The following is a 20,991-nucleotide window of genomic DNA, read 5'->3' as shown; positions in this document are numbered from 1 at the left end:
TAAGACATTAGACATATAGGTGTGAGTGATTTTGGATGTTAACTTTGTTTAAAATTTGGCCACTTTTGTAGAGTGCTAATCTAATAGTAGAAATGTGGTCTCAGTATCTTGACATCTGATAAAATACTGGGATACTCTACATAGCGAAGGACCTGATATATGGAAGTCTGACTCCATGCATATTCTCCGGTACATTTTTAAATATCTTTTTTTACAAGCTTGTAATAAGTGTAAATTTTAATAAATACTGATTGAATTGATTTGCAAAGTTGCCAGTTTGCTGTTTTCTTTCTCACATATTATTAATCATAGACATTTTCAGATTGTCATGCATCCTTATTTCTAAACCATTCTTTCTGTTTGCTTTTCTCAGAGGCCCTGGAAACAATAGATTATGTTGCAGCAGATGACAGAGTTGTTTTTCGGACCTGTGAAAGAGAAAAGAATCACGTTGTCTTCCAAATGGTAAATGAATGAATTGCCTATTTAATAATACCATTATCCAGAAAATGAATCTTTTCATTTAATAGCAGAGATTTTGCTTGCATTCTCTGTGTATGCACTCATTTCCCTGGATCCGCCCAATCCAGATCCCTAAAGGAGATTCTGCGAGCTTGTATAGCCATAGAGTTGAGAGGTGATGGCTTGATTAGTGATTTGGGTAAGCTAGGATTCATGAAACTCCTCTGGATTCTTTTGTCAGACTGCAGAGCCCCTAACCCACCAGAAAAAAACTATTAAAAATGCAAACAAGTATTTTGGAAAAGTGCGTTCAGATTATGAAACACTTTTTGAGTGAATTTGCATAAGGCACAAGAACATTTTAAATAATTTAAAACATTTCAGCAAATGCAACTTATCTTTAGCTTTTACAGACTCATAATTGAGGTCTTTGAGTATCAAAAGGAAACCAAACTCAAACCTTTCTGAGCCATGCCATATCTGAGTCTATGGAGTTGTAAATTTTGATTAAAGTTGATGTGTATAGTTATGCCCTGTCAGACTTGGATTGGGTACCCTCGGTCTATTGTATAATCTCTGTTCATCTGAACGAGTTTGCGGGTTCTGTAGCAGGTCTACCAGGCCAACCTTGGAAGATTCCAGTAGAGCACTTATTTTGGACCCCTGAGAACTGCGGTTGTTTATTTGGAGAACTGCCATGAGCTTCACATGGAACCTAGAAGAATCTAACAACAACAGAAGTCTAACAACAAAACTAAGAGGAAGGAGAGAGTGGGAATGTGCAGTGTTCCTGGGAGCAGCACTTTCAAGCATGCATATATTTTGCAACCCTGAAACCATATGTTTGAGTGCAGCTAACAGTGAAGGACAACGGAAGTTCCCTGCAGATTTGGGGCTGCAAATCTATCTGCAAATGGAGTTGGTGATGTGATCAGAATTAATGGAATCCTCAATGCTGAAAAGTACAAGCAGATTCTCATCCATCAGATAATACCATCGGGGGGGGGGGGGGGGGTCTGATTGATCCTAACTTTATTCTTCAGCATGATAGTGATGCCAAACACACAGCCAAGGTCATAGAGGACAATCTTCAGCAAAAAAATAGAATGGGGTGTTCTGCAACAGGTGGTACGGCCTCCACAGAGCCCTTATCTCAACATCATCAAGGTTGTCTGGGATTACCTGGAGAGCAAGTCAGCTAAAGTCTACTGAAGAACTGTGGCAAGTTCTTCAAGATGCTTGGAACACCCAACCAGCCAATTTTGTTATAAAACTGCACAAGTGTACCCAAGAGAATTAATGCAGTTTTAAAGGCAAAGGGTGGTCACAACAAATATTGATTTGATGTAGTTACCTTTTTTTTTACTGTTTATAGCTCTTTATAGTAACTTTTTTGATATTTAGAAACTTTAATTATTTTTGAAAGCATCTTTGGTTTCTCGGATTATTTACATGCTTAAGGCTTTCACACAGTACTGTAGATATCATTGACTGATTCTTTTCCTCCCATTTTTTCCCATGCTTATGTTATCCTCACTAGAAAAGACTGATTTCTGGGTTTATTTGGTTGGTGTCCCAGGGAATAACCTTCCACAGCTTTGCTCCATATGAGCCTGTAGACTATTTTTTTGATATGCAACCAGAGCACATATATTTGGGTCCAGTTGAAGTTGGATTGGATAGCTTGGTCTACAGTGCAATTCCTGTACAAATGAATAGACCATCCAGTAATGAATGAATGCAGCTATTGGACCTCTCTCTCTGTGACTTTCATTAAGGGCAGAGCTCAATAAAATCTCAAGTGACAGTTCTACAATGACTATTTTAGAAATAACATAATAGGTTGAAATGCAGAGGTGGCATTCCTGATCAAAAACATGTTGTATGTAGCAGCTGAATTTGTGCAAAGTAAATTTATTATCAAAGTACACATATAACAAGTTATAACCCTGAGATTCATTTTCTTGCGAGCATTTGCAGTAAATACAGGAAGCACAATAGAATCAATAAAAGACCACACCCAAGAGGATGAACAAACAACAAATGTGCAAAAGACAACAAACTGTGTAAATACAAAAAGTAAGAAATAAAAAAAACAAGCAATGCATAATCGAGAACATGAAATAAACAGTACTTGAAAGTGAGTCTATAGGCTGTGAGAACAGTTCAGTGATGGGGTGAATGGACTTGAGTGAAATTATCCCCTCTAGTTCAAGAGGCTGATGATTATGGGGTAATGTCTGCTCCTGACCCTGGTGGTGTGGGTCCTGCAGCTCCTGTGCCTCCTTCCTGATAGCCGCAGCAAGAAGAGAGTATGGCCTGCATGTGGGTGGGGGGAGTCCTTGATCAGTGGTCCCCAACCACCCGGCTGTGAGGAAACGATATGAGCCGGCTTCACCGTTCCTCGTTCCCTATTGCTCCCACTGTTGAACTTGAATGCACGCGAGGTCATCAGTCGCCTAAGCGCAGTGATATCCTCGTGCCAGTTGGCCTCAGGTAACCGGCGGCCTAGTGAGGCTGGCCTGGAGCGCGGACAGATGGGCGCCGCCTCTAAACCTGACACCGAATGTTCGTGGGGAACCCGATGCTAAAATATTCTCAAGACGATCTAATTCAGGCTCAGGGTTTCGTAAGTAGCAGAGCAGTTACCTCGCAGCTATCTACTGAAAGTCATCCCTCGAGACAACCTTTTGTCAGTCGATAGATCGTACCTACCTACAAGGAGGGTGGGCATACGCCCTGTCACACTCCTCAGTCGCTTTCCGGACTGCAACCGCCATGGCCCCGGTATGGGGACTTTCGGCCCTTACCTTGCCCTCTCACTGGTGTGTTGCAATGATTTTATATGTTCATACGAGGAAAATATTCGCTGTGTGTTTAATATCCAAACGTTACTTAAAATGTTGTGATGCTATTGACTTATAAGTGACCTATAATTGACTTACCACTATATTCATGCGAGGAAAATATGCGCTGTGTTTAATATTAAATTCATTAAATAAACCCTTTTAGAAATGAAATTAAGTGTATTAGCCACTTATAAGTGACTCATAGTTGACTTATTACCTATATTCCGGTTGTGATTAACACCCCTCCCCCACCTTGGTCGGCCAGTCCACAAGAATATTGTCAATATTAAACCGGTCCGTGGTGGAAAAAAGATTGGTGATCCCTGTCCTTGATGATGGTAACAGCACTCTGTTGAATGGTTGGAAGAACTTTATTGTGACGGCTGTATCCTCTACTTTTTGTAGGCTTTTCCATTCAAGGGCATTGGTGCTTCCATACTACACCAAAATGCCATTAATCAATATACTCTCCACCACACATCTACAGAAGTTAGTTAAAGTTTTAGAAGTTATGCTGAATCTTCACAAACTTCTAAGAAAGTAGAGGTGTTGCCATGCTTTCTTCATAATGGCACTTGTGTGCTCAACCCAGGACAAGTCCTCTGAAATGATAACACTGAGGAATTTTAAGTTCCTGACCCTTTCCACCTCTAATCCCCTGATGAGCACTGGCTCATGGACCTCTGGTTTCCTCCTTCTGAAGTTAATAATCAGCTCCTTGGTCTTGCTATCATTGAGTGGGAGAATGTTGTGGCACCACTCAGCCAGACTTTCAGTCTCCCTCCTGTATGTTGATTCATCACCACCTTTGATTTTGCCAGTGACAGTTGTGTCTTTAGCAAACCTAAATATGGCTTTGAAGCTATGCTTAGCCACACAGTCATAAGTATAAAGTGAGTAAAGCAAGGAGCTAAACACACAGCTTTCTGTTGCACCTGTGCTGATGGAGATTGTGGAGGAGATGTTGTTGCCAATCCAAACTGACTGGTCTGAAGTGAGGAAATCAAAGATCCAATTGCACAAGGGGGTACAGTCGGCCCTCCTTATCCGCAGATTCAACCAACCGTGGATGGGGAAAACCCAGAAGTTGTCTCTCCAGCTCTCGTTTGAGCATGTACAGACTATTTTTTCTTGTCATTATTCCGTAAACAATACAGTATAACAACTATTTACATAGCATTTACGTTGTCTTAGGTATAATAAAAAATCTAGAAATGATTTAAAAGTACAGGCAGTCCCCGGGTTATGAATGAGTTCCATTCCTGAGTCTGTCTTTAAGTCGGATTTGAGGTTGGAACAGGTAATCCGGTATTATTTAGCATCAGTTAGTCAAATGTTTTTCTTAGTATATAGTACATATTTTACCTTTCTATGTATATAAAACTCTTAAGAAACATACGTATTTCAATAATTAAACCACTGCATTGCTTAGTAATAATTGTAGCTTTCATCGGGGCAGGGCCTTTCACATGCTCCATTAAGATTGTTCCGATTGTTGACCGACTGGGGCCTAATGCTTTTCCAATGACCGATGGTGTTTCACCTCTTTCTGATCGCTTTATTTCTTCCACCTTATTTTCAACCGTGATTGTGATTATTTTTCGTGAACAGAAACACGGCGGATTCAGAGCTGCGCCGGGTCCTAATGTCCACCGCACTGAACGTGTTAAATAAAGTTCGGGGTTCTGCTGGGTCCTAAAGACCACTGCACTGATTCAGGTTAAATAAGGGACGAGCATCTGTGTTTTTTGGTATCCACTAGGGGTCCCAGAACCAATCCCTCGTGGATAAGGAGGGCCAACTGTATTGACACCTTGTGGCGACCCATTTCCTGGCGCATCCGAACCGACTCACAATTAGATAGCCTACGAGGGTTTGCGAGCACAGAGCTTTGGAGCCTCTGCGCCATGAGGGGCCGGTTGAGGGAGGCTTAAAAGTGAGGCTGAAGTTTTCGAATAAAGTTTTTTCCTTCGACTGCAGTTACTGACTCCGTGTCATAATTTTAGCGCTGCGTGTAGCACACCGCTACAATTGGTGACCCCGACGGTCCAAACGATTTTTGGACCAGAAATGACCGACGCCGCCTCTGTTCATGCGGTTTCGTTGAAACTGCCGGGTTTCTGGACACAGCGCCCGGACCTATGGTTCCAGCAAGCCGAAGCCCAATTCCACGTTCGCTAGATCACCTCAGAAGACACCCGCTACTACTACGTGGTGAGCTCCCTCGACCAGGACACAGCGGCCCAGGTCGCGGAGTTCGTACAGTTGCCCCCGGCAGACGGCAAGTATACGGAATTCAAAGCCCTGCTCCTCAGGACTTTCGGACTCTCACGGCGCGAGCGGGCTGCCCGTTTACTGCACCTGGATGGCTTGGGCGACAGACCTCCATCGGCTTTAATGAATGAGATGTTGTCTCTGGCCGACGGACACACATGCCTCATGTTTGAGCAGGCATTCCTGGAGCAGCTGCCCGAGGACATACGCCTGCTGCTATCCGACGCGGATTTCAGTGACCCCCGGAAGGTGGCAGCCCGGGCGGACTTGCTGTGGAACGCCAAAAAGGTGAGCGGGGCGTCCATCGCACAGGTCTCCCAGCCACGCTCCCGGCAGCAAACCAGTCCAGGCCTGGCCGCAGAGCCCGCCAACCCCCGGCCCAATGAACACTGGTGCTTCTACTACCAGCGGTGGGGTGCAGAAGCCCGCCGTTGTCGCCCGCCCTGCAAGTTCCCGGGAAACGCCAGGGCCAGCCGCCACTGATGGCTACGGCGGCTGGCCATCGGGATAGCCTCCTGTATGTGTGGGATAGAAGGTCGGGACGCCGGTTTTTGGTCGATACTGGGGCTGAGATCAGCGTTTTACCTCCGACGAGTTACAACACCCGCAGCAGGGCACCGGGTCCCCCCCTGAGGGCTGTGAATGGCAGCACAGTAAGGACCTATGGCACCCGTCAGGTGCAGCTACAGTTCGGCTGGAACAACGGGTCCACGTTCGTGCTGGACGTTGGGGGGAAAGAGGAGGTTTTCACGGTGGACAGCCTCAAACCGGCCCATGTGGACCTGGCGCAACCAGCCGAGTTTCCGGCGCAGAGGCCGACCTCCCAAGCAGGTTCTGGCCCAGACTGTGGACATTGGGGGGTGTATCGCCGGTTCTGGGGGGGGGGGGGGGGCGGTTATGTGGCGACCCATTTCCTGGCGCATCCGAACCGACTCACAATTAGATAGCCTACGGGGGTTTGCGAGCACAGAGCTTTGGAGCCTCTGCGCCATGGGGGGCCGGTTGAGGGAGGCTTAAAAGTGAGGCTGAAGTTTTCGAATAAAGTTTTTTCCTTCGACTGCAGTTACCGACTCCGTGTCATAATTTTAGCGCTGCGTGTAGCACACCGCTACAACCTAGGTCTTGAAGCTTACTGATTAGTTTTAAGGGGATCATAATATTGAATGGCGAGCTGCAGTCAATAAAGATTATCCTGATATATGCATCTTTGCTGTTTGTTTTTTAACGTGGAATGCCTTAAGAAGGAAACAGTATTTAATTTTTTTAATAGTAAAAGGACGATCCTGATCTTATTGCATGGCCAATTTAGGTGTAAGGGCCTACTTACACTCAGTGACCACTTTATTAGCTTCAGGTGTAGAACCAGTGTGTTCTTCTGCTGCTGTAGCCCATCCACTTCAAGATTTAAGGTGTTGTGCATTCAGAGATGTTGTTCTGCACATTGCTGTTGTATGTATTGCTATTTGAATTACTGTCACTTTCCTGTCAACTTGAACCAGTTAAACTAATCTGCTTTGACCTCTCATTAACAAGGCATTTTCGCCAACAGAACTACTACTATTATTTTTTTGTTTTTCACACCAATTTCTGTAAGCTCTAGTGATTATTGAGAGTAAAAATCCCAGGAGATCAGCATTGTTTGAGATACGTAAACCATTACATCAGATACCAACAATCATCCTACATTCAAAGTCACTTAGATTATGTTTCTTCCCCATTCTGATGTTTGGTCTGTACAGCAACTGATCCTCTTGACTATGTTTCCATACTTCTATGCATTCAGTTGCTGCCACGTAATCGGCTGGTGTACATCATGAAGTGGCCATAGAATGTATATTTTGTTTATTTTTGTATATTTCCAAGATGGCGGTGCATCTGTTATTTGTGAAGTGGGGTGCCGTCCACAATCATAATCGATTGAAAATGGATGTGGGAGCATGGAGGAACATCGGGAAATCTCCAGGAAGACCTTCTTCATTGCTGCTGCTACTGTGAGGTCCGGGACTCTGCTGGAAAGAACAGGCCCCCAGTCCTTGGGGTTGCGTTGCCAGTGGCCGTTGGCGGGGCCGTCTTAATACTCTCGGCAGAGGATGGTGCTCGGAGAAGCTATGCCGGAGGGGATGGTCGTCAGCTCGGAGGTTCGACAGACTCGGAGTCCGCCAGGTCGCTTTCGGTGTGTGCTGCGTCTGCGAGGCTGGGGTCAACGGAGCTTTCATTGTGTGCAGCGTCTGGGAGGCTGAGTCAGGCGGCGCTGTGGAAGTCCATAGCGGGGGCAGTTCCTTCTGCCGCCTGTGTGGGATGGCGAGTCTGTTCGGACCCTGGGGACCTGTGGAAACTTGTGAAACTGTATAAGTTCTTTTGAACTTATAGTCTTTTATCATCTTTGGACTATTTTTACTGTGCCCATGGTCTGTTTTTTTTTATCAATTATGCTATTGTTTGCACTGCTATAACTATATATTGTAACTATGTGGTTTTGTGCAGATCTTGTAGCTTTAGTTTTTGGTCCTGTTTTGTCTGGTGGTTCTGGAGCTCCTTTCCGGGGAACGCGTTAAGACGGTAGCGTGATATTAATACGCAGTAGCCTCTCCGCACTCTGGATTGGGGATTGCCAAGCATTATGTGGATTTTCTGGTGTCGTCTGTTTTGTCATATCATTCTGGAGGAACGTTGTCTCATTTTTTAACTGCATTGCATTTGTGGTTTCTAAATGACAAATAAACTTAATCTGAATTTTATTGTAGATAACGTCCAATGACCTTGATATCAATTTAGTATCCTTTTTGGAGGTATAGTTACTGTGTAATTGAGGAAATTTAGCTGCTAACTTTTGTGTGGAAAGCTTGTAGAAATATTAATCTGCTGGTAACTTCTTTAGATATAGGTAAAGAGAGAAGCATTGGTCACCTATAAACATCATATTTTTGTTTAATGGCCAGAATACTTTTGGAAGTCTCTGCTGCTCAAAAGCATATTGGCTTTAACTGCTTAAATATGATGTGTCCTATTGTGATTAATCAAATGAATTCTGCAAAATTTACCATCAGTTTACAACTTGAAAACAGTATTTCGAAAAATATGATGGCATCATGTTCAATGGCTGCTTCTTTTTGCAAAGTTAGGACATTTATATAAAAGCTCATTGATGTCCCTAAAGCTTTCAATTATATTTGCAATTATATTTTCAATTTTTTTATTGCAGGGAACAGCTGATGCTCAGAGAGCACTGACAGTCGCACAGCTTGTGTAAGTCTTGAAGCCACCAGTACTTAATGATCTTACTCTAAGAAGGTTTTTAGAAAACAGTTACATGATCATGGGCATGGAAGAATTAAACTATGAGGGCTGGAAAGATTAGTGTAATAAATCAGAAGTGTAACATGTAATTGGTGAAAAGGTTAATACTATTTTTGGTAACTACAAATGGTCCTGTTCCCTCATGAACATTTTGATGAAGCGGTTAATTTTTACAGCATTTCAAAACTTCAGAATAAAATTAAAGAGTCAAAGCTACAGAAGTAAAGAAGGAAACTCCTACATATATATTGATATTCTCACCACTGTTGTAAATTTGTATATCATACAAAGCAATAAAAAAGAGCAGATGGAGGAACTCAGTTGGTCAGTCATTGTCTGTGGAGGATCTTTTGCATTGGGACTGAAAGTGTAGAGGGGAGATAGCCAGTATAAAGAAGAAAAGCGAGGGGCTGGCAGGTGATGGGTGGAAATAGGTGAAGAGAAAAATGATGGGCAGCTGGAGTCCAAGGCAGAAGGTGACAGGGAGCCAGATAAGGGAAAGATGCTGGGCAGGTGGAATCAGTGAGTTGGGGGGGGGGGGGGGGGGGAGAAGGGCGGAGAATTAGGAGACTCAGTAAGTATAGTGAGTTAGTGATAGGCAGGTAGAACCAGGTGAGGTAGGGGAACTGGGTGAGATAGCTGTATCAAAAAGAGGTAGAAAGGAACTGGAAATGTGGTCTGTCTGAAACTGGAAAATTCAATTTTGTAGAGTACCCAGATGAAATATGAGATGTTGTTCATCTAATTTGTGTTTGGTGTCACTTGGTGGTTCAGAGAGCCGCAGACAGACAGGTTGGAGTGAGGATGTGAAGGGGAGTTGAAATGTCGTGAACTCCAGTGGTCAGGATGTCTATTGCGGACAAAGAATGAGCATTCAACAAAATAGCCGCCTTGGTCTACATTTGGACTTGTCAATGTAGGGAGGGACATAGGAGATCACAATTAGAAAGCATCCTTTTAAGGTGAATGTGGGGAAGTTTAAGGGAGATGTCAGAGGTATAGGTTTTTTTAAACAGAGAGAATGGTAAATGTCTGGAATGCACTTTCAGGGTGGTTGTAGAGGCTGATACATTAGGGACAGATGAAAGACTCCTAGATAGGCACATGAATGAAAGAAAAATGGTGGTTTATTGACCTTGTAGGACCGAATGCAGTGGGGGATGTGCATGTGAATCTTTGCCTGACTCAGAAGAGCTGTTTTGATGGTGGTGATGAGATATAGGGACAAGTATTGCACATCTTAGTTGCAGGGGAAAGTGCCGTGGAACAGGATGGAGTCTGTGATTGGGGATGAACATAACAGGATGTTGGGGTAAGGTTGGCCTCAAAGAAAATAGTGAGGAAGGGTAGACGATGAAGGATGGTGGGAGACAGTGGGTTTATAGTTAATGTCAGTAGGATCAATGCATTTGCCAATGTAATGATGAATGAGTGTGTGGTATGCATATTTTACAAATCTTCTGAGCAACATCTTGGGTTAAATATCTTAAATGTTCTCAAAACTTCCAAGGTTAAAAAAGTACCTATTTCAATATAATACCTCTTGTAGGAAATAGCCGTATTGTAAATCAGTATATTCTTTACCCCATATTCTCAATCCAGCGGTAAACTGCTGGCCTTGTAACAGAATTCTTATGTCTAGTGTGCACTTAATCACATGTTAATCATTGCACATCGCAATCATAAGTAATCAAAAATTGTGAGGAACATAATAATGAAATTATAAAATTTGTTAGAGTATTTTGCATAGATTTTCATTTTTGTAAATGTATTTTTAACCATCCATACAGGGAAAATGATGTAGCTGGTATTGATGTAAATATGGGCTGTCCCAAAGAGTATTCAACCAAGGTAATTAGCCTTTTACTTTGATCCATTATAATTAATATTTTTCTGTGTTTTAAAAGAAATACTCTTGTATGTAATAGAATATATGAATCTGAGTTTGTACCCAAGATGCTGAAACAACTTTCATAACAAATTGAGTATGTGTTGCTTTTTTGTAAAATTGTTTGTCAATTTAATTTTCTACAAGAAACCAAGGTGGCAGTATTGGCTACAAATTATACCTACTTCACTGCTAATGAGAATAATTTTGGGTGTTTTCCAGGTTATTTTCATAGATTGGTCTGTAGCTCACTTGTGTGTTTCCTAGAACACGCCCTTCATTCTCTAGTTGTCAGAAACTTCTGAACTTTTCAGAAAGTTATCTTAAGAGTGAAAAAAACAATTCCACTTGAGGTTAGAGATGAAATCAGTTGCATACGCTCTGGCAGGGTTTGAAGGCCATTACTTACTGCAAAGCAAAACCTAACATTATAAATGGCCGTGATGCTTCACTCCCAAATGAGCTCTTTGGAAAGGAGAATAAAACTACACCTACACAAATCCCTGCAGCATCCTGTGACCCCGTGATCTCTGTCTTGGAGATTGACATCAGAGTATCTTTCAAGGGGGTGAACCCTTGCGAGTCATCGGGCCCTGATGGTCTATCTAGTAGGGTTCTATCTCTCACTGCTGCAGTCAGAGGTTCCCACCTACTTTAAAAGGGTGACAATCATACCAGTGCCCAAGAAGTGCAGACAGACGGAAAACTAGTTGGAGCGGTTGTAACAGGCTGCATGCGCACAGGATGAGCTGCCTCAATAACTATTGCTCAGTGGCACTGTGATGAAGTGCTTTGATAGATTGGTCATGGCTAAAATCAGCTCCTGTCTAAGAGAGGACCTGGACCTGTTGCAATTTGCTTATTGCATCCGGTGTAGATTACTGAGGCAATTTCACTGGCTCTCCACGTGGCCTTGAATCACCTGGACAATAGTAATACTTACAGTATGTCAGACTGCTGTTTAATGACTACAGCTCAGCGTTCAACACAATTATACCCTCAGTTCTGATCAAAAAGCTGCAAAGCCTGAGCCTCTGTACCTTCCTCTGCAGTTGGATCCTTGACTTACTCACTGGGAGATCATAACATATACTCCTCACTGACTATCAACACTGACACAACTCAAGGATGCATGCTTAGCCTACTGCTGTACTCTCTCTACATCCACAACTGTGTGGCTAGGCATAGTTCAAATGGCATGTAAATTTGCCAACACCACCACTGTTGTTGCCAGAATTTCAGATGGTGATGAAGAGACCATCAAAGTGAGATCAGCTAGTTGAGTGGGTTGCAGCAACAACTTTGCACTTAACATCACTAAGACCGAGGATTGTTCACTTCAGGAAGGGTAAGTTGAGGGAACACACACCAGTCCTCGTAGGGGGATTGGAAGTGGAAAGGATAAGCAGTTTTAGCTTCATGGGTGTCAACATCTCCTGAGGATCTGTCCTGGGTCCAACATATTGATACAATTGCAAAGAATGCAGAACAGCAGCTATACTTAATTAGAGTATGTCAACAAAGACAGTCACTAATTTTCACAGATGTACTGTGGAAAGCATTCCAACTGATTGTATCACCATCTGGTATGGAGGAGCCACTGCACAGGATTGAAAAGTGCTGCAGAAAGTTGTAAACTCAGGCAGTTCCATTGTGGGCACTAACCTCCCCAGCATCCAGGACACCTTTAAAAGGGGATGCCTCAGAAAGGCGGCATCTATCATTTAGGACCAGCATCATCCAGGGCAGGCCCTCTTCTCATTGCTACCATCAAGGAGGTGGTACAAGAGCCTGAAGACGCACACTTAACATTTCAGGAACAGTTTCTTCCCATCCATCAAATTTCTGAACGGACAAAAGAAACCTCAATATTTCCCTCCCTCTTTTAGCGCTACTTATTTCAATTATTTTTATGAATACTTTTTATTGTAATTTATAGTTTTTTTTACTGCTGCCACAAAGCAACAAATTTCACAACATATGCTGGTGATATTAAATCTGATTCTAAATCTAATTCTAACTTCAGGGTGAGCTGATAAAGTTGAAGGTACATCAAAATAAATGTCCAAACAATGTTTTATAATTCTGGCCAATCACATACTTGTCAGATTGTTGTGACTGATTGATCTTATTTAGTTGCCTCCAGTAGAGTCATTTTTGGTAGGTAACTTGGTAATTAAGGGTGTTAGAGCACCAGGTCTCCTCTATGTGATCAACAGCTGTGCATTTTCCCACTGTAATGGCAAAAAATATGGTTTTATGCACTGGTCGAATCTTTATATATCTTTTCTCTTGATGTTTCAGTAATGACCTCATCTCCTCTAGGTTCATCTTTCAGAAGAGGAAATGAAATGTTTAAGTTGCTAATGCACAACTTTGAATTAGTGGAAAGTGTTGTCCTCAATAATTGTTTGGCTGACTAATATTGTTCAGGGGAACAAGTCTGCCTTTCATAACAAGTCTGACCTGTGAATGATTCTTGATCCAGCCAGTGGGGTTGGTTCTTAAGTGCCCACAGTTGTACACTGCTATGTTTAAATAGAGAATGTATAAAACTAGACAGACCACATGTTAATTACGAAGGCGCTAAATTAAGACATGAAAAATTTGCTCCTAGCCTAGATAAATTCTCCTCACAGATGTCTGGGGGAAGTTATCTGAATTGGGAGATTTGTCCTATAGCTTGCCATAGTTGTGCCAATGAAATCATACATGATAGAAAATATCTATCACAATCCTTTGATATGTCTTATCCCATCAGTGTAATAGAATCACCAGAAGTGATGGCCCAGTAGTATACTGGAAGGAGGAAGTAGTGCTTAGGGTCATCAGCATTGACTCCAGATCCAGTGATTTCTCATGATGTCTTGTCATCATGGATAAAGAACCCTCCTCCTGATTGTTACTTCCCATTGTCCCTCAGCTGATGAATCAATAAATACTGGCCTTACTAGCGACGCTTGAGATACAAAAATGACTATTTAAAAGGGGAGGACAGGTGATTAAATCTAGGTGCATTCAATGTTCCATTGTTACTTCCATTTACAATGATTAAAAAATCAGTTTTAAAAATAAAAAATATGCAATTAGACAATTATAAATTTGAAGTAATTTTAAAGACTGGGTATGTTGATGATTGAAAGTGATTGTAAATACACATTGTTTTTGATAATTATAATTTTAATATGGTTGATTAAGGCTTCCGTATTATTCTGTTGTAAATCATTATAAATCACATTCCTTTTTTTAATTCTACTCTCTATAATTCAAGTATTGTGCAACTTTATATTATACCCATATTCCTTGGATTATAAATGAATGGTGCAATGATTACATACCACAATTGGAGGCACATATTCTGTTATTATATTGCTTTCTGCAAGTTTAAGTCAGGATAAATAAAAGGCCATTGTACCAGAAAAATGCATATTACATTAATCCAACAAAAATCTTACTATTGACACATTTGCTTGCAGTCTTTCTGCATTTTTCTTTGCAGAAATGTGAATGTTGGTGCTTTTGGTAGCGAATATAATTTTCTTCTTAAAAGTTTACATTCCATCTTGATCTCTTCAGTAAGGTTAGAGATTTACCAATTGATTTGTTATATTGGGTCAAGTGTATTAATTGACATTCAGAAGTCCAAATAAACTTGAACTTTAGGTTTGAATGAAGTAATTCAAGCACTTAACTTCTGCTGCAATGGAACCACTGTATAAAATCAGGGTTGTTTTAATAATGACTCAGTCTGAAGAAAATGCATGTACTGTTAATTGTAGTTACACCTTTGCAGACTTTCTGAAGACCTTCAGAAAGAGATTCTGCCTATCAACCAGCCCATTAGGTTGTAGTAATCAGCCTGAAATGTGATATTAGTATGTCTGAAACCCACTGATGCTATACTACCAAAGCTAAATAATAATTAGCAGTTCCTGTGCGCAGTAGTAAAAGAATGAGGGAAAAGAGAAAATGTTATACTACAGTGACTTTAGTATAACCTTTAATCAAGGACAGTGAATTAGCAAAGTCTGAGCTTTACACAGTATTTAGAACTATCTCCTTGTTATACTGCTCGAGAAGTTCCTGTTTCACTGCAATGATTCTTGCTGAGTTTGGTTCAGTATCCTTCTGAATTTCTTTAATCTTCTGCTTTGGATTATCCACTAATAATCTGTGAATCTAGATGACAGCTTCACTCTGTTTTGACTGTACAGAAAAATATCAACGACTTGAATGTCCCACTGGAGAACTTGGCTTGAAGCTTCAATTTTTTTAAGTTGGTATCTCAGCAGATTCAGCTGAACGTGTGACATCAGAAAAATTGAAGAGGAACTGATTCACACACAAAATCGCACTTGTATTTTTTGCAAACCTTTAAAGCTATTCAAAATTCAATGAGTCTGATTCAGGTCCCAACCCAGGTTAATATTTCTGCCAATTGTACTGTTCAGTAAGGGTCTAAAGTTGTTCTCTTTTACTTAAAAGGGAAGGTGCTAGTAGATACATTTTAAAGATTTTCGAGCTCAATAATTGTCAATAATTTACTCTGCAATTGGTTAGTATACATTTATTTATTTATTGATTGATTGCAACTTGTGATGGTTTGTGTGTCTTACACTGTATTGCTGCTGCAGGACAGCAGGGTTCATGATGTACATTTGCAAGAATAAGTTTGTGAAACCTTTGCAGTTACCTGGCTTTCTACATTAATTACTCATGAAATGTGGTCTGAACTTCATCTAAGTCACAATAATAGGCAAACACAATCTGTCTAAACTAATAACACACAAACAATTGTACTTCTTGTCAATGCTGAGTACACCATTTAAACAATTACAGTTTAGGTTCAAAAAAGTATGTGAACCTCTGGGGTAATACCTTCCACAAAAGCTATTTGGAGTCATTGTTCCAATCAATGAGATGAGATTAGAGGTGTGTGTTGTAGAAGTGCTCTGCCCTATAAAAAAAGACAAAGTCAAGTTACTGACTTCTCGAGAAAGATCTGTTTATGTGCACCATGCCTCAATCAAACAACTTTCAGAGGACCTCAGAAGAAGAATTGAAGAGATGCATGAAGCTGGAAAAGGCTACGAAGGTATTTCTAAAGGCCTGAGTGTTCATCAGTCCACAGTACGATAAATTGTCTACAAATGGAGGAAATTCAGTACTGTTGCTACTCTCCCTTGGAGTGGGCGTCCTGCAAAGATCACACCAAGAACTCAACATGTAATACTGAAGAAGGTGAAAAAGAACCCAAGGGTAACAGCAAAGGCCTGCAGAAATCTCTAGAACTTGTTAAGGTCTCTGCTTATGTGTCCAGTGTAAGAAAAGCTCTGAACAAGAATGGTGTTCACGGATAAACTCACTGCTCTCCAAAAAAAAACACCGCTGCACGTCTCAGGTTTGCAAAAGACCACCTGGATATTCCACAGCGCTTCTGGGACAACATTCTGTGGACAGGTGAAACAAAAGTTGAATTTTCTGGCAGAAATGCGCACCACTATCATTGGAGGGAAAAGGCCGCTGCACACCAACACCAAAACCTCATTCCAACTGTGAAGCATGGTGGAAGGAGCAGCATGGTTTGGGGCTCCTGTGATGTCTCAAGGCCTGGACAGCTTGCAGTCATTGAGGGAACAATGAATTCAAAATTGTATCAAGACATTTTACTGGAGAACATCAGGGTAGTGATCCATCACCTGATGCTTAATAGAAGTTGGATGATGCAACAAGACAATGATCTGAAACACAAGTAAATCAACAACAGAATGGTTTAAAAAGAAGAAAATTCATGTTTTGGAAAGGCCAAGTCAGAGTCTAGACCTTAACCCAATTAAGATGCTGTGGCATGACCCAAAGAGAGCTGTTCATGTAAGGTATCCCTGAAATATTGATGAACTGAAACAGTTTTGGATGGAGGAATGGTCTAAAAATTCCTCCTCGCCGCTGTGCAAGTCTGATCAGCAGCAATAGGAAATGTTTGGTGGAGGTTATTGCTGCTAAAGGAGATTTATTATCAGTTATTAAATACAAGGACTCCCATGTTTTTTTCAGCCTGGACTGTGAATGATTAAACCATATGTTCAAAAACGTCATGAAAAGTACTATTCTTTGTGTGTTATTAGTTTAGTCAGATTGTATTTGTCTATAATTATGACTTAGATGAAGATCAGACCAGGTTATTTTATGAGTCATTAATGCGGAAAACCAGGTACTTGCAAAGGGTTCACAAACTTTGTCTTGTAACTGTATGTCTGTGATAATAAACATGATTCTGCTAGAGAAGCTCAGGAGGGTTGAGTTGCATCTGTTGGGGGAAAGGAATTGTCGGTGGTTTGGGTTGAGGCCTTGAATCAGATCTGGTCTCCACAGTTAAAACATAGATTGACTGTGGAGCCTTGCTGTGTACAGATTGCTTTTATATCTTTACAATGTATATGCTTCAGAATTACTCCATGACAGGGTGTAATGGTGCTATATAGGAGCAGGAGTAGGCCACTCAGCCCTTGAAGCCTAGCCCATCTGATCTGTCACCAGCCCATCTCTCCCTTTGTGCCAGTTCCCCAGAGCCGTTAGGCTCTTGGTACCTCAACATGTATCCACATCCTCTTTAAATACCTGCAATGATCTACCTACCACAAGCTTGGGGGATCGGGAGATGCAGAGATTCACCAGCCTTTACAATGAGAAATTCCTGCTCACCTGAGGCTTCCTCACTCAGTGTGAATGTGGAACAAGCTGCCAGAGGTAGTGGTAGATCCAAGTTCAATTGTGACATTCAAGAGAAGATTGGATAGAGACATGGATGGGAGGGATATGGTCTGTGTGCAATAGATAGAACTAGGTTGGCATGGACTAGATGGGCAGAAGGACCTGTTTCTGTACTGTAGTACTCTGTGATTTTACAGAGGACTTCAGAATACAATTTGAAATCAATTCAATGATACAATATCAGTAACCTTAAACAATTATATTGAAAGATAGGGATCCCTAAAGCTGATTCTTTGGTGGCATGTCTGTTTTTAGTCAAACTAATAGAGTTTACAACTATTAGGTCCCTTAAGAAATACATTTTTGATGAAGAGCATATCAAAACATTGTATTCCTACATTGCTGCCTATTAAGGATTGAGCTGGTTGATGGTAAATTTGGTGTTGACAACCAAATGAATTTTCGCTGAACTTTAAACTTTAATGTAACCAGTATGATGCTAAGTGCACGTTGAATGCAACTTCATGATAGAGCTGAGTGTAAAAATTCTGACCCTCAATTTGTCACCTCTAGCCCAAACCCCCTGCTCCAAGCCCTGCCTCCCTTTGTGTGACTTATGTGTACTTATTAGGATGATTGAGAAGTGGGCTCATTTATATTACCTAGCTAATACAGACAGAACCAAGGACTGAACATCATAATCTTGATCTGTGTTGTGCAGAATTGTGGCCGAATTGCTGGTGAAACCTACGTATCACCATGGTAGGAGCATAAAATCAGATTTGACCTGCTCTTTTGCTGAGCTCCTGATTTCCCTGGGAAGGTCTTGAGCATATCCAGTTTCTGGCCACACACTGGTTGGATGATAAAGGTTTATCATCAGACTTCTGTTATCCAAGGTTCATCTACAGCACATTCTCCTAGCGGGAGAAACAGTTTGTGTATAATGGCATGACTAATAAAGTGAAGCAACGGTGCAGGAGAGAATGAATTGGAGCTTTCGGTCTTCATAATCTGATTCTCAAAACCCAAGCACTCTCTATGTTTTATGGCCATTTCCTAGAACAGAAACTACTTTTTTTAGAATAACACACACAAAATGCTGGAAGAACTCAGCAGGTCAGGCAGCATCAATGGAGGGGGATGCTTCTTTAGGAGGTCATGCTGGGGCACCTAGACTTTATTTTATGGTTTGAAATGAGAATATTACTATGCTTATGACATGATACAGTATTTTTTTAATTGAACGTCTCCTAATCTTCGTGTTTTACTTTATACTTACTCAGGGTGGCATGGGAGTGGCACTGTTATCCAATCCCGACAAAATTGAAGCTGTAAGTAGATGCAATGAATTATCCACAAATTGCTTACTGTTGATCTAGAAATAAATACAGAAATGATTTAGTAAATACTATTATAGTTTAGTGAGGGAATCTATGCCTTGAAATTCAACTGTGCTATTTTTAGCAAGTGGTACATTATCAGTGAAAAGTCAATGTTATAGCAGAATTGGGATTTGGTATCATATGAAGTGGACAACAAGGTCCTTCAAGCGTCACTTGTAATACTGCAAAGAAAGATGTCGATACGTACTGTGGCATATAGTTCTTTTCAGTTGTATGTGCATACCTATGCAGAGAAAAGGTTTGTTCAGAGACAAGAAGACCTCCATAAAGATGGTCCATCCTATTTCAGGGTTAATTTTAAAAAATACAGAAGTAAAATATAACAGCTGTTGGAAATCTTATGTATCTCCTGGTTCATCCAGGACTTCTGGCTTGGGAACACTCGTAATTTTCTTGAAAACACTCTCATCCATGTGGGTTTTGATCAAGATGGTGATGGCTGTGGCACTTTCATTCAGATCCAAGGATGAATCCCTGAATGCAGTCCAGTTCTGTAAACCTAGAGGCCACGTCATTGGGTATATTTAAAGCAGAGGTCAATAGGTTTTTATTTAGTAAGAATGTCAAAGTTGTGGGAAGAATACAGGAGAATGGGGTTATAAGAATTCAGCCTTGATAGAATGGCAGCGCAGACTAGGTGGACTGATTGGCCTAATTCTAACTGTATGTCTTACGATCTAATTGCACTGTGGATCAGGCAGCATCTGCGGGGAGAGAAAAAGTGTTAACATTTTAGACTGGTGATCTTAACTATCCATCAACTTGTATAGTCAGTTTAGTCTCCCCACAGATTCTATTTGACCTATTGAATATTTCCAGTGTTAGCACAAGAGTCCCACCCAGCCTGTGGAATCTATCATTGAGAACCCACACCATATGGAGCTCTTAACAGCTCATCATGTGATAGCTGATTTATAGTGCACCTCTTGTTCTCAGCCCCATTTGCAAGCTCACCCACCTCCACTATTGCACGAAAATATCAAAAGTTCAAAGGCTGTTCTCCTCTTCTTCCCAATTTTCTATCAATAGACATTCTGATTCCTAACTCCTTCCATCCATTGTCCCTCTTCCTGGCTTTTGATTCCTGACCTCTTCATGACTAGATTTCTGAGCATCCATTCTCTCCTCTCCACCCACTGACCTCTGTTCCATTCTGCCTGAATGTATCTGAGGGAAAGCCTTTGAAAATGTCAGACCATTACAGTGCCACCTTGAGCTTTGGGTGTGTCTGTATTTTGTGGTGGATACACTTGAACAAATAATCATTGGCTCAGCAAGCACTGTTAATTCAGCCCTGTTTGACCACTATCATTTGATTTCTGGGCAAATGTAACTATATTTTTGAAACATGTCTGCCGTTATCTCCATTACTTATTTTAATAGTATTTTGGGTTTTATCATAAAAGTCTCAATGCAGAAATGCTTGCAGACATGATCTAGAGGTTCAGTTGTTTTGTCAGATCCAACAACAGAATTGGGAAGAAATGTGATCTAAGTGACTTTGACCATGGAATGATTGTTGGTGTAGTTTGAGTATCTCAGAAACTGCATGATCTTCTGGGATCTGCATGCACAACAGTCCCTGGAGTTTACAGAGAATGGTGTTTAAAAAAAACAACAGAAGATGTCCAATGTGGAGCATTTCTGTGGGCGAAAATACCTTGTTAATGAGAGAGGTTAGAGTAGAATGGTTAGACTGGTTCAAGGTGACAGTAACTCAGATAACCACATTACAACAGCAATGTACAGAGAGTACCTCTAAATGTGCAACACGTTGAACCTTGAAGTGCCTGGGCAGCAGCAAAAGAAAACCACACTAGGTTCCTCTCCTGTAGCTAATAAAATGGCCACTATGCTATTTGTGACATTACAGAGTAGCAGCTTTAGGTCCAATCCAATGTGGCAGTGCATTGTTGTTTTAATACCCACAGTCAAGTCACTGATTAATTCCTTTATAGTATTTAATTATTGTGCAAGTGGATATTCTTCTTCTTTACGACTTGACAGAGTATATTGTGTTCAAGCTTGATTGTTATTACAGGTTTCCTATTAAATCCTAATGCTGAATTTCAACTAGGATATATGAATCATCAAAAGAAATTAT

General features: G+C 41.2%; 1 protein-coding gene across 5 annotated transcripts in view; it reads left to right on the top strand.

The window, feature by feature from the left end:
* Positions 1 to 20,991, top strand: part of dus2 (dihydrouridine synthase 2) — a 123,689-nt gene that overhangs the window by 19,771 nt on the left and 82,927 nt on the right. For 4 of the 5 annotated variants that reach the window (XM_059992804.1, XM_059992802.1, XM_059992805.1 and 1 more), the window contains 4 exons: positions 374 to 465; positions 8,788 to 8,831; positions 10,673 to 10,733; positions 18,768 to 18,815. In XM_059992804.1, coding sequence (XP_059848787.1) covers positions 374 to 465; positions 8,788 to 8,831; positions 10,673 to 10,733; positions 18,768 to 18,815 — 245 coding nt within the window. The remainder of the gene's footprint in view (positions 1 to 373; positions 466 to 8,787; positions 8,832 to 10,672; positions 10,734 to 18,767; positions 18,816 to 20,991) is intronic. The other variant, XM_059992803.1, reaches the window with a different exon arrangement.

The sequence above is a fragment of the Hypanus sabinus genome, chromosome 17 (genome assembly GCF_030144855.1).
Source record: "Hypanus sabinus isolate sHypSab1 chromosome 17, sHypSab1.hap1, whole genome shotgun sequence".
Classification (NCBI taxonomy): Eukaryota; Metazoa; Chordata; class Chondrichthyes; order Myliobatiformes; family Dasyatidae; genus Hypanus; species Hypanus sabinus.
This window is presented reverse-complemented; position numbering and strand designations above follow the sequence as displayed.